This window comes from Leptopilina heterotoma, unplaced genomic scaffold, assembly GCF_015476425.1.
Source record: "Leptopilina heterotoma isolate Lh14 unplaced genomic scaffold, ASM1547642v1 Lhet_44, whole genome shotgun sequence".
Lineage (NCBI taxonomy): Eukaryota > Metazoa > Arthropoda > Insecta > Hymenoptera > Figitidae > Leptopilina > Leptopilina heterotoma.
In genome coordinates this window covers 534,741-548,700 of record NW_025111084.1, presented here as the reverse complement: position 1 = coordinate 548,700, position 13,960 = coordinate 534,741, and the positions used below count along the sequence as shown (strand labels likewise).

Here is a 13,960-nt window from a genome sequence, read left to right as displayed (position 1 = left end):
CGCAGAATTTTAGTTTTTTTTTGTACAATTTGAAATAAAATGGTAGAAAATTGCATTTAATATTAATTTTTTTTTTAAATTCGCCGACAGAATTCAATTATTTTTTTTTAATTTTGATAAAATTCTTCATAAAAATTAAATTTTAAAAAATATTCAATTATTGAATAAATTATTTATTTTTGTATTTTAATAATTGAATTCTCGGGAAATTTTCTAATAAAAATTGATTAAAAAACGAATATCACTTTAAATTTCAAATTATAAATAATTGAATATTAAAAGCATTATAGCTTGAATTTTTAGAAATAATTGAATTTTAAAGAGGGTTCAAATTAAAATCTTTGAAAATTTGATTTTAAAAATTGTTTCCTTTTGTAAATAAATAATACTGAGACAAATAGAAACAAAAACAACTAAGAAAAGAGAAAAAAGTAAGAAATAGAAAAGTTTTTCTTAAAGAAATATTTAATTTATATTACATAAAATTGGAAAAACTGTTGTTTTTTTGTTTGAAAAGTAATAACTTTTTAATGATCGCTTACAATTCGAAAACAATTATGAAGTATAATTTATATTTTCTCAAATAATGCGGGGGTATATAATTATTTTTAATGTGTACATTTTTAATTTTTAACCTTGTTTCAAAAGTTTAAGACCTTGACTATATAAATGTTGAGGACAAAATTAAAATTTTTGTGATAATTTATATTATCAATGCGTGGAATGTAAATTTTTTTTCCACATATATTTAAAATTAGTCCAGAAGCAGTTGGAAAAAAAAAATATTTCTTACATTTTTATTTTATTTGTTTTTAAAATATATAACTATTATAAGTTATATTTTCCAACAGGTTTCACTGCAAGGCAAAATTATTCTATTTATTTATTATAACTGTGAGCTAATGAAAAATTTAATTTGAAAACAAAAGAAATAAAATCATAATGGAAAAGAGTTTAATTTTTAAATAATAGAAAATTTGAATACTGAATTAAAAAAGAAACGAAAGCCTTGGGTTTTTTCCATTTTTAAAAAGTGAAAAACATAATAATAAATGATTTATCGATTTTCCGTTGTTTTATAAATAGACTGGAAATAAGTGGAAAGGAAGAGGTGTCACAGGACAAGTAGACATTTGCTTGACCCTTCACCTCTGCTATCGTTAGCCTAAAGAGCATCCATCTCGAGTCGGAGCCCGATTATAGGCTCTATATCCATAAAGCCCTATTAAGTTCATTATAACAATGCTTGCGAACTGGCAGCGAGTTGACCTTTTGCAATCAGATTTGGTTACTGAAGTTCACCTATCCCAACACGCAACACATATTTTTATTTTTTAATATATAAAATCTCACTCATTGCATGTTAGTAACCTTCACCTTCTTCCCTTATTTATAGATTGCAAAAGGACCACTTTTTTTCCTTTCTTGGAAATTTAATAGAAACTTAATTATTAGCAGAAGCAATTTTTTAAAAGTATTTTTAACATCAACTGTACAATATAGTCTTTAATGTATTTTTTCTTGCAAAAACCAATTCATTTGTTGCAATTGTATGCATTTTTTGATATTGTATACAGAACTAAAAATAGAATCAATTTTTTTTTTTTTTTTCAAAAAATGGAATTCTTATTTCAACGAGAAGCAAAATAAGTGCATGTCTACACTTAATGACCCTCTTGAAAACAAAACAAAAAGAAAAAAAAATCTATATCTTTGAAATCTCCCCCTAAAGCAAAGATGCGATCTTAGCTTCGGTAAATGACGTGTGCAGTAAATGTGGTGAGCACAGCACGAAACGAGCACGCATGATGCACATAGTTCAACGATCCAAAACGACTGACTTTATACGAATCGTGTTTGTTTGTTTGTTTGTATATGTGCGTAATCCACAATTGTTTAATTCAATGCTTTCATTTTAATTAAATTTCGAGAAAACTCAAGTTATTAGTTTCTAAAAAAATTATTTGATTCAACATTTAAAAAAAATATTCTTAATTTAAGAAGATATACTAAAAAAGGTGCCCAGGATATTTCCATTAAGTCAAAAAAATGTTCTGTTACATTTATTTATTTATTTATTTTATTTACATACGGGTCAAGCCCTATAATTAAAATCTATTTATCTAAAATAAAAAAAATCTAAAATCTATTTATTTACAAATTTCTTTCAAATTTTTCGAAAACATTATTAACTTCTTTTTTAAATAAATATTTAATTATTATTTTTCCATAGGAATTAAAATTCTTCAAAAGATTCAAGTTCAAACCTTTTTGAAATTAAACAATTTATAAAAAATTGTTATAAAACATGAAGAAATCGATCACTCTGAGCCTTCGACTCGGAGCAATCGATGTCTTCATGTTTTATAATAATTAAAGATGACCGAGTGACAAAATCATTAATTTAAATTCTAAGACTTTATAAAAAAAAACATTTTTATATTATTTTTTATGCAAATAATTGAATTATTGGGAAGAAATTTATAAAACATTAGTAAGTAAATGAATTTTGCCGAAGAATGTTGATATTTACAAAAATAAATAATAAATAATAATAATAATAAATAATAATAATAAATTTTGAAGAGAATTTAAAAAAAAAAAATTTGAAAATAATTGAATTTCTGTGAAGAATTTTCTTACTTTTGAAGATAATTGAATTTTGCAAAAAATTGTATCAGAACTTTCGAAAATAATTAAATTTCTAGCCATGAATTTTATTATTTATGAAGATAATAAAAATTTTAACGAGGAATTAAAAAAAAAAAATTTGAAAATAATTGAATTTCTGAGAAGAATATTTGATTACTTTTGAAAATAATTGAATATCTAGGATGAATTTTATTATTTATAAAGATAATTGAAATTTTGACAAGAATTTTATTAAAATTCTTTGCAAATAATTGAATTTTAGAGAAGAATTTTATTACTTTTGAAAATAATTGAATTCCTGCGAATAATTTTATTAATTTTGGCAGATAATTGAATTTCTGCTTTAAATTTTTATTAAACGTTTTGAAAATAATTGAATTATTACAAATATTTTTATTAATATTTGAAAATAATTGAATTCATAAGAAGAATTTTATTTTAAATTTGTGAAAATAATTGAATTTTTGCGAAGATTTTTATTACTTTTGAAGATAATTGAATTTTTGCGAAGAATTTTATTACTTTTGAAAATAATTAAATTTCTATGATGAATTTTATTATTTATGAAGATAATTGAAATTTTGACAAGAATTTTATTAAAATTCTTTGCAAATAATTGAATTTCAGAAAAGAATTTTATTATTCACAAAGATCATTGAAATTTTGAAAAGATTTTTTTAAAAAAATGTTTAAAAGTAATTGAATTTTGCGGAAGAATTTTAATATTTATAAACATAATTGAAATTTTGAGGAGAATTTAAAAAAAAAAATTTGAAAATAATTGAATTTCAGATTAGAATTTTATTACTTTTGAAAATAATTGAATTCCTGCGAATAATTTAATTAATTTTGACAGATAATTGAATTTCTGCTTAAATTTTTATTAAACGTTTTGAAAATAATTGAATTATTACAAATATTTTTATTATATTTGAAAATAATTGAATTCATCAGAAGAATTTTATTACTTTTGAAAATAATTAAATTTCTATGATGAATTTTATTATTTATGAAGATAATTGAAATTTTTACAAGAATTTTATTAAAATTCTTTTGCAAATAATATTGAATTTCAGAGAAGAATTTTATTATTCACAAAGATAATTGAAATTTTGAACAGATTTTTAAAAAAAAAAAAGTTTAAAAGTAATTGAATTTTGCGTAAAAATTTTGATATTTATAAAAATAATTGAAATTTTGAAGAGAATTTAAAAAAAAAAATTTGAAAATAATTGATTTTCTGAAAAGAATTTTTTTATTTTTGAGGATAATTAAATTTTGCAAAGAATTTTATTAGAACTTTTGAAAACAATTAAATTTTTAGGATGAATTTTATTATTTATAAAATTTTGACGAAAAATTTAAAAAATTTTTTGAATATAATTGAATTTCAGATAAGAATTTTATTATTTATAAAGATAATTAAAATTTTGACAAGAATTTTATTAAAATTTTTGTTAAATAATTGAATTTCGGAGAAGAATTTTATTATTTATAAAAATAATTGACATTTTAAAGAGAATTTTTAAAAAAAAATGTTAAAAATACCTCATTAAAATTTTGCTATGAAGTTTATTAAATTAAAAAAAAAATGTTTTAATTTGAATTAGTAAAAATATTTATTAATTTAAATTAGTAAAAATATTTATTAATTTAAATTAGTAAAAATATTTACTAATTTAAATTAGTAACTGATTTTTTTGCTTTTGAATTAGAAAATTTTACTAATAAATTAGTAGAAATGAGTATATTTATTAGTAAAACACTATAATTAAGAAGCAAAAAGTCAGTTACTAATTTAAATTAGTATACATTTTTATTTTTACTAATTTAAATTTAGAAATAAGCAATAACTAACTATTTCCATTAAAGTTTTATTTTATTATTTTTAACTAATGAAATATTATCCATTTATTTAGAGTTTTACGTGGGAAAAGAATAAAAAATTAACGATAAAGCGTAGAGAATAAATGATTTTTCCTGCAGTGCGAGCTTCGACCATTTAAAAGTAAGCTTGTTCCACTGCTCCAAATATGTCAGTTGGCAATGTCTGTTTGCAACTTGCACCCGCACATTATTGCAATTCGGTCTCTACTTTTCTTTTTCTTTTTTTTTTTCCTTTTTTGAAACTATCATTAAATCTGATGTTCTCATTAGGTCTGAATTGCACTTTTTCAAGCCACTGACTAGGGTAATAAATTTTCATAAGCGAGGAGGAAAAAAAAATTATAGAAGCAGGTTTTTTTTTAGCGAATTATTCCTTTTTTCGTGACGCGAAAAGATATGCAAGAAGGCAGAAAATATCAAACACATTCCGTGTTCTAGGAAAGTGATTTTTTTTTTTTTTTTTGTAGAAACAAATTTTCTACTTTGTCATAAGAATAATTTTACCCAGTGCAGAACAATTTCTCTTTTTAAGTATATATTATATAGAAAAATTTATTTTTAAGTCATACTTATTAAATTAAATTTTATTTTAAATAGAAAAATTTTTTTCGAATTATAAATATGAAAATTAAATTTTATTTTCAAAAAAAAAAATCTGTTTTCTGTATGTACAGAGAGAAGATTGCACAAGAGATAATTTATATGGTAAATAAAAGGTAAAAATCTGGGTTAAATGTCAAAGGAGAAAATTCGCGACAAATTAACTTGCACCTTATATGTGTATATACTTGTCCAATTTATTATTATTGTTGATTCATTTTATGAAAGAGACGGAAGTAAAATAGACAGATTGCACTTAAAGAAGAACGTGACGACACATCACTGACCGAGATTTGTGTATACTGTGCAATATTTTTTTTTTCAAAAGTATTATCCAAACATAAAAATATATTCTTTCGGCATTAAGTCTCTTTTATTAAAAAACGGAAGTAAAAAAATTGAAAAATTAATAAAAAGATGTTAGCGTCCATGCTGAGTGACGAAAAGAATTTTTATCACGAAACCAAAAAAAAAATTGAAACAATTTTTTCATTTACAATTAACTTATTTACATTTAATTTATTTACAATCAATAAAAAGAAGTTTCCCTGTTTTTTTAATTTTCCTAGTATTTTTAGTTTTTAATTAATTTATTTACAATTAATTAAAAGAGTTTTTCTAGTTTTTTTTAGTTGTCAATTAATTTATTTACAATTAATTAAAAGAGTTTTTCTAGTTTTTTTAGTTGTCAATTAATTTATTTACAATTTTTTAAAAGAGTTTTTCTAGTTTTTTTTAAATTTCGAAATTTATTTCAAATGTGTCTTGAAATTGTGAACTAAAATTTATTTTTTCTTTAAATTAAATTTTATTATTATATTTTTGTGTCACTGTTAAAAAAAATTAATTTGAAAATTTCTAAATAAATTTAAGTTTTTAATTTTACAAAATTTTAATTATTGTAAACAGTAATTTTTGAATTGAAAGAATTTTTTGAATTTTGAATTGAAATTGAAATATTTTATTTTTTTTCTGAATTTTGAAACTTTTTTTGCATTTACTGAACAAATATTTTTATTTTTGAATTTTTGTCGCGTACATTTTGAAAATGTGAGAAAAAAACGAAGAAGATGAAAATAAAAATTTTTATTAAGAAAAGGTCAGTAAAAATGATGTGTGGGTGCAGAACGGAAGCATTTTTATCGGATGCAAAACCACTCTCTGCTCTCATTTATCATTTCACCTTTTATCGATAAAAACCTACGCCCTAAATATTTAATTTTTACGAGTCATCTTTTAATAATGATAATACAATATAAGTTCTTAAAAATACCATTTGAAGAAATTTTAAATTTCTTTTTTTTCATTTAACGTAATAAATTTCAAATGACATAAATTCTTCTCCAAAATTCAATTATTTTCAAAAAATTTATAATAAAATTTTTGGCGAAAAATTCAATTATTTTCAAAAAATTTTTTTCATTTCAATTACTTTTAATATCTACTATTTAAATAAAATATTCCAAAAGAATTCGATTATTTAAAAAAAATTTGAATAAAATTCTTCGCTCAAGAATTCAATTATTTTCGTAAATAATAAAATTTTTGTCGAGGATTCAATTATTTGAAACATTTTTGATAAAATACTTTATAAATTAGATAAATAATAATAAAAAGTATTAAAAAATGTAAAAATCTTCCAAACGATTTAATTATTTTCGTAAAAAATAAAATTTTTCGAAGCAATTCAATTATTTAAGAAATTTTAATAAAAATTCTTCCCAAGAATTCAATTCTTTTCAAAAATAAAATTTTTCACCGTAATTCAATTATTTAAAAATAAATTGAATACAATTCTTTGTCAGATTTCAATTATTTTCAATTTTTTATAATGAAATTTCTCGATGGAATTTAATTATTTTCAAAAAGTTTTAAAAAATTCTGAGTAATTCAATTATTTAAACAAATTTTAATAAAATTCTTAACAAGAATTCAATTATTTTCATAAATAAAATTTTTCACCGTAATTCAATTATTTAAAAAAAATGTAATACAATTCTTTGGCAGATTTCAATTATTTTCAATTTTCCAATGAAGTTTTCTCGATAAAATTTAATTATTTTCAAAAAGTTTTAAAAACTTCTGAGAAATTCAATTATTTAAAAAAATTTTAATAAAATTCTTCACAAGAATTCAATTATTTTTATAAACAAAATTTTTCATTGTAATTCAATTATTTAAAAAAAATTGAATTCAATTCTTTGACAGATTTCAATTATTTTCAATTTTTTAATGAAATTAATTCAATTATTTTCCAAAAAATTTTAATAAAATTCTTCGCAAAAAATTGATCTTCAATTATAATTCCAATACAATTTGGATAAAATTTCTTGATGGAATTTAATTTTTTTTTAAATTTTTGCAAAATTTGTTGATAGTAGAATTTACTAATTTTTAAATGTTGTGATAAACTCTGTAAAAAAAATTCAATTATTTTCGGAACTCAAATTTTCTTCTGAACAATTGAATTTTTATTTTTACAAATTTTATATTATTTTTTATCTATTATTTTTATAAATTAGAAAATTTTGACAGGATTTCAATCATTTAATTAATTCAATTTAATTTCAATTATTTTTAATACAATCTTAAGGGCATTTGAACCATGATGACGTCACAGATTTAAAACTAATGCTTTGCACAAACTGTGACGTCATCAAGGTTCAAATCCCCTTAAATGAATTCTTGAAGATTTTATTAAATTTTTATTTATTATTCTTCGAAAGAATTCAATTATTTAAAATATTTAAAATAGTTTTGATAAAATTCTTTACAAAAATTCAATTTTTAAGAAATATTCAATTATTTAATAAATTATTTATTTTTGTAATTAAATAATTGAATTCTTGAAAAATTTTCTTTTAAAAATATATTAAAAAATAAATTTCACTTGAAATTTAAAATTTTAAAATTTTAAAAATTCGTAAATAAATTTCGAACTTTTTTTTGAGTATCCAGTAATTTTTAGAGTGAATCAGAATATTCTTCATTGTCGAGGAAAATGTCTGAATTTTGTCTGGAAATTAGGGAAAAATAAAATTAATTTTTTGTGCCAAACAAATGAATTTTAATTCAACTGAAATTCACACCAAATGTTATTTTATACTAAATAAATAAATTCATGCGTCCTTCTATTATAAAATTTTTTTTTTTATTTATTCATTCGTTTTTTTTTCTAATGTGTGTAATATTCGAATTTATTATTCGACTTTAATATAACTGCGGAATGTATTATTTTCCTAAATAAGAATATTTTCAAAAACATTATTCTCCTTCTGCTGAAGTAATAATTTACCTGCTGTTCCAGCAGCTCACGCACGGAAAACCTTGTTTATACACTGCAGGCACGTGGCCTTAAAAAAAAAAGCTCCTTATCTCTACTTTTGTATCCTTTACATTTCCCGCGTTCTACTTACAGAATTTGAACCAACCTCAATCTAGAATACAATGAAATCCTACCTGCATTGTTTGATAGATCGTTGCCAAGTTACGGAAGGTCCTTCATTAACTATATTAATATTTTTTTTATTTTTTTAATAACAAAAAAAAACCCTTCACTAAAAAAAAAATTTTTTATTGTAATATTGTTACAATAAAAATTTAATTTGAAGAAGAAATAAATAATTGAATTTTATTATCAAAAATATATTTTCATTAATTACTGGATTCACAATAAAAATTAAAAACTTAAAATTTACATTTAGAAACTTTGCAACGCTTCGCAATTAATTTTTTATTGCGAAAATTATTGCAATAAAAATTTAATTTCAAAAAAAAAAATTTGGGAGAAATTTTCATATTTTTGTGGTGGAAAATTGCAAAACATTAATGTTGCACTTTTTATGAATCTCTCGTTAGTATTTTTAATCAATTCACCCTTATCTATTGTTAGATATTTTGCACGTAAACACCCACACATTCTACTCTAACCTTCACGAAATTCTTGAACTTTTCCTCCCACGTTTAGTTCCGAATACTACAGTAGCCTTGCCATTCATAAATTTCCATCTTCCGTCCCATTTTCTCCATCACAAATTTCTTTTTAAACGCAAATTTTTAATTTCTCTTTGCAATTTTTCAAAAAATTGTCCGTTTTTTTTTTAATTTTATATTTTATTTATTTTACTCATACGTATTTTAAACACTGAAAAAAAATTTATATTTGATTCAAATAAACGATTACTTGACTATTACTATCAATAAAATATTTATACTTAAATTAAATAATTTTTCTTTGAGTCAATTAAAGTTTTTATTAAATTCTTTCAAACGATTCAATTATTTTCAAAAAATAGGTATTTGAAATTCAATTATTTTCAATATCTACAGTATTTTCATAAAATTTCGCAAAAGAATTCAATTATTTAAAAAAAAATTATTAAAATTCATCCAAAATTCAATTATTTTCATAAGTAATAAAATTTCCACAGGAATTCAATTAATTTAGAAAAAAAATTTCGAAAAAATCAATTATTTAACGAAATTTTTATACAATTCTCCACAATAATTGAATTCTTGTCTAGAATTCAATTATTTTCATAAAAATAATAAAACTCATAGAAGAACTTCAATTATTTTTAATACTATTTTAAATTAATTATTAATCGAAAAATTCAATTACTTTAAAAATTAACAAAATTTTATTCACAGAAATTTAATTATTTTTAAACATTTTAATAAAATATTTTGAAATAATTCAATTATTTTTGAATACTTTAATAAAATTCATAGCAACTATTCAATTATTTTTATAAATAAAGTTTTCCTCAAGAATTTAATTATTTAAAAAAAATTTTCATAATATTTATTATATTTCGAAAAAATTAATTATTTAAAACAATGTTTATAAAATTCTTTTAAAAAATTCAATTATTTTTAAAAATAAAAAATTTTTCACAGAAATTCATTTCTTTTTAAATATTTTAATTAAATTTTTCTATTTGGAAATTCAATTATTTTGAAAAATTATAATAAAATTGTTCGCAATAATTCAATTATTTTCATAAATAATAAAATTCATCGCAGAATTTCAATTATTTTTAATACAATTTTACAAGAATTACTCAAAAAATGTAATTATTCTTAAAAATTTAATTTTAATTCCTCGAAAAAATCAATTATTTAAAAAAATGTTTTTTTTTCTAAATTATTCAGAAGAGTTCAATTATTTACAAAAATATTTAAAAAATTTCACAAGAATTTAATTAATTTCAAATATTTTAATAAAATTGTTCGAAAGAAATCAATTATTTTAATTAAATTTTTTTGAAAATAATTCAATTATTCTTTTAGATTTTAATAAAATTCTTCCCAAGAATTCAATTCTTTTTAAAAATAAAATTTTTCACCGTAATTCAATTATTTAAAAATAAATTGAATACAATTCTTTGTCAGATTTCAATTATTTTCAATTTTTTATATAGAAATTTCTCGATGGAATTTAATTATTTTCCAAAAGTTTTAAAAAATTCTGAGTAATTCAATTATTTAAACAAATTTTAATAAAATTCTTCACAAGAATTCAATTATTTTCATAAACAAAATTTTTCATTGTAATTCAATTATTTAAAAAAAAATTAATTCAATTCTTTGACAGATTTCAATTATTTTCAATTTTTTAATGAAATTAATTCAATTATTTTCCAAAAAATTTTAATAATAAATTTCTTCTTAAAAATTCAATTATTTAAAAAAATTCTAACAAAATCGTTTTCAAGAATTCAATTATTTTCTTAAATAATTTGAAAAACTGGGAAAATTCTTTTAATTGATTGTAAATGAATTTTGAAAATTAGAAAAACTGGGAAAACTCTTTTAATAGATGATAAATTTTAAAAATTCAAAAATCTAGGAAAATTTTTTAATTGATTGTAAATAAATTAAATGTAAATAAATTATTTGTAAATAATATATTTTGAAAAGTCAAAATACCTAGGAAATTAATTTTTAAAGTGAAAAAACTCGGAAAACTCTTTTAAAATTGACTGGAAAAATTTCAAATAGTTTTAAAAAAATTGCAAAAATTCTATAATTGCATTTTTCCGGTAGTGAAAAAGAGAGAAAGATAAGGAAACAAAGAATTTGATGAAAGAAAGGGAAACTTGACGCAGTAAATTTAAATATTCGCTCAAAGGAAGAATATTCTTATTTTTATTGGTCCATTTCTCTTTCTTGCGTCATTTATGGCTCTTGGCAATAATAATCAGAGCACTTACTGAAATTTACTTTCAGCAAACCAATCTTTTCCCTTTGCTGCAGTTTATATGGTTCGTTTAAACAAAAATAAAATTTTCCTTCACATAGTCGAGTTCAAAGAGAAATTCTAATTGAATTTACATAATTTATATTACTCCAATATATTGAGAAGATATTAAATTACAAAATTATTATCATGTGGTGCACAAAAAATTACCAAAGTATTCAAAAAGAAATTTTTAATTTTTTAATTATTAATTAAAAGTTAATAGAAAATAAAAATAAAATTCAAAATAATAAGAAATTTTTAATTTTTGTAATTATTAATTAAAGTTAAATGAAAATAAAAATAAAATTCAAACAAATAAATGTTTTTTTACAATCTCAATTAATTAAATTCTACGGAAATAATATTAACCTTGTCGAGTGAAATTTAATCAATCAATCAATTTAATTATTTAATTGTCAATTAAATAAAAGCGTTTTTTTTTAATATCACGTAGATTAAAATTTTATCAATCAGATTATTGTTTATTTAAAAAATGAGTAAGTCTTTAATTGACAACCATGAGAATTTAATCAAAATTTTTAATTTTTATTATTTTTTGTCCTGTTCTCATTTTAAATGGGTGAATAAAAAAAATTATTTCTTTGATTTAGATATAGATAATAAATCTAGAATGAAAGTTAAATTTTATTTGAAAAAGTATTTCCCAATTTTTCTGCATTATAATTTATTTATTTATTATAATCTTTAAATTTTTTACTAAAATTTTTTCTTTTTTTTCAGAATGGAAGTGCAGGACCATACTGTTAGATGGAATGCAAAATTTGACTTTCTTTGTAAAATGAGTGCGAATGCATCGACTGGAGTTTTAGACCCCTGTAATCTAAGGATATCAGTTAGAAAGGTGAGAATTTTTTATTCACATTTTATTATGAAGCTAAAATTCGCAACGTTTTTATAAACGAAAAATCAAAAATAAATTTTTTTTTCAAGCTAAATTCATCTCCAATTTTGATAAGCGTAAATTTTTTTTTCAGAATTTATTTTTGCTAATTTTAAATTAATTTTACTGAATCATTTTTTACTATTAGAATTTTAGTTAAAACGAAAAAAATTTTTTTTTACTAGAATTTTAATATTGAAATTTCTTACAATTATTTTATATTTTATTTCTTTATTTTTTAATAATAAAAATTTTTGAAAAAAAATTAATTTTTTAATTAGGTAAATTAAATTAAGAAATTGATAATCTAATAATAATAATAAATTACAAGATTGATACTATCCTTGGGTCGTATTAATAATCAATAAAAGTGTTAAAAAGTAATCAATAATCAAAATACTAATTATTTTAATATTGATTAATTTTAATTGGTTCAAAATTTGTATTCTTAATTGAATTAATAATTAATAATAGAATTATCCTGATTCTTAATTAATTAAATTAATTTAATCTAAAAATAAAAGCAATAAATAATTGATAAAAATATTAAAAATTAATTAACCAGAAAAATAGTAATTATTTTTTTTGATTTTTTTCTAGGAATTGAAGGGCGGCAGATCGTATCAAAAACTCGGTTTCTGCGACTTAAATCTTGCCGAATTCGCTGGAGCTGGTCTCTGTCGAAGAAGGTGTCTCTTGGAAGGTTATGACGCAAGACATCGTCAGGATAATTCTATGCTGCGTGTCTCTATCAAAATGAACATGGTTTCCGGGGACATTCTCTTTAAAGTGTAAGAAACCCTTTTTTTTCCTTCATGGAAAAGAAAAAAAAATTTTTTTTTTATAATTTCTATTTTCTTCAAATAATTAAAAATTTTAATTTTTTGTGGTCATTTTTTTCCAAACCACAAGTTCTAAAGATTAGTTTTAATCAATTTTTGTTTTTATCCAAAAAAAAAAGTTCATTTTTAATGCATTTTTTGCAAAGAGTGTTTTTTTTCCTAAAAAAAATTACCAAGGACAATTTTTTCTAATACAAAAAATAGCAAAGAGAATTTGAATATATTTTCTTTTTGTTGTCACCGATTTTTAACTATTTTGTTGAGTTGAAATAAAAATTTGGGTCTTTTTACTACAAAATAATTGAAAATCAGTTTCAACGAACAGCAAATACTTTCTTTTGACTCATTTTCAAAAAATTCTACTACATATTTCGCTTTTTTTCTAAATATTGCAGAAAAAAATACGTTTTTGGTACAAAATGCAATTTATTTCGATTTTTATAGTAATTTTCTATAACTAAATTTTTGAAATAGAAAAAAATACCTTTTTGGTATAAAATACAATTTTGTTTCGATTTTTATGGTAATTTTTGAAATTGTTAGTAATTTTTTTAAACACCATAAAGACTTAAAATTAAAATTATTATTATAAATAATTCAATTTTTGTAGAATTTTCGGAAATTTAGGAAAATTGATTGATTTAGAAAAGAAGTTTAGTTAAAGAATCTAGAAAATAATTGGAAGAATTAGTACAGTTGTTATTTTTAGAAATAAATTAGATTTTTGAGTAGATTTGAAATTGAAATTTACAAAGATTTAATTTCTGTGCATTATTTTATTAAAGTTGTGAATTTTGATGCTAATTAGAATGAATTTTCTATTATTCTTGTTGA

The 13,960-nt window shown here is 20.1% G+C and overlaps 1 protein-coding gene across 5 annotated transcripts in view; it reads left to right on the top strand.

The window, feature by feature from the left end:
* LOC122506813 overlaps positions 1-13,960 on the top strand; it is a 65,500-nt gene that overhangs the window by 35,937 nt on the left and 15,603 nt on the right. For all 5 annotated transcript variants that reach the window (XM_043619149.1, XM_043619146.1, XM_043619148.1 and 2 more), the window contains 2 exons: positions 12,125-12,245; positions 12,885-13,075. In XM_043619149.1, the coding sequence (XP_043475084.1) occupies positions 12,125-12,245; positions 12,885-13,075 (312 nt within the window). The remainder of the gene's footprint in view (positions 1-12,124; positions 12,246-12,884; positions 13,076-13,960) is intronic.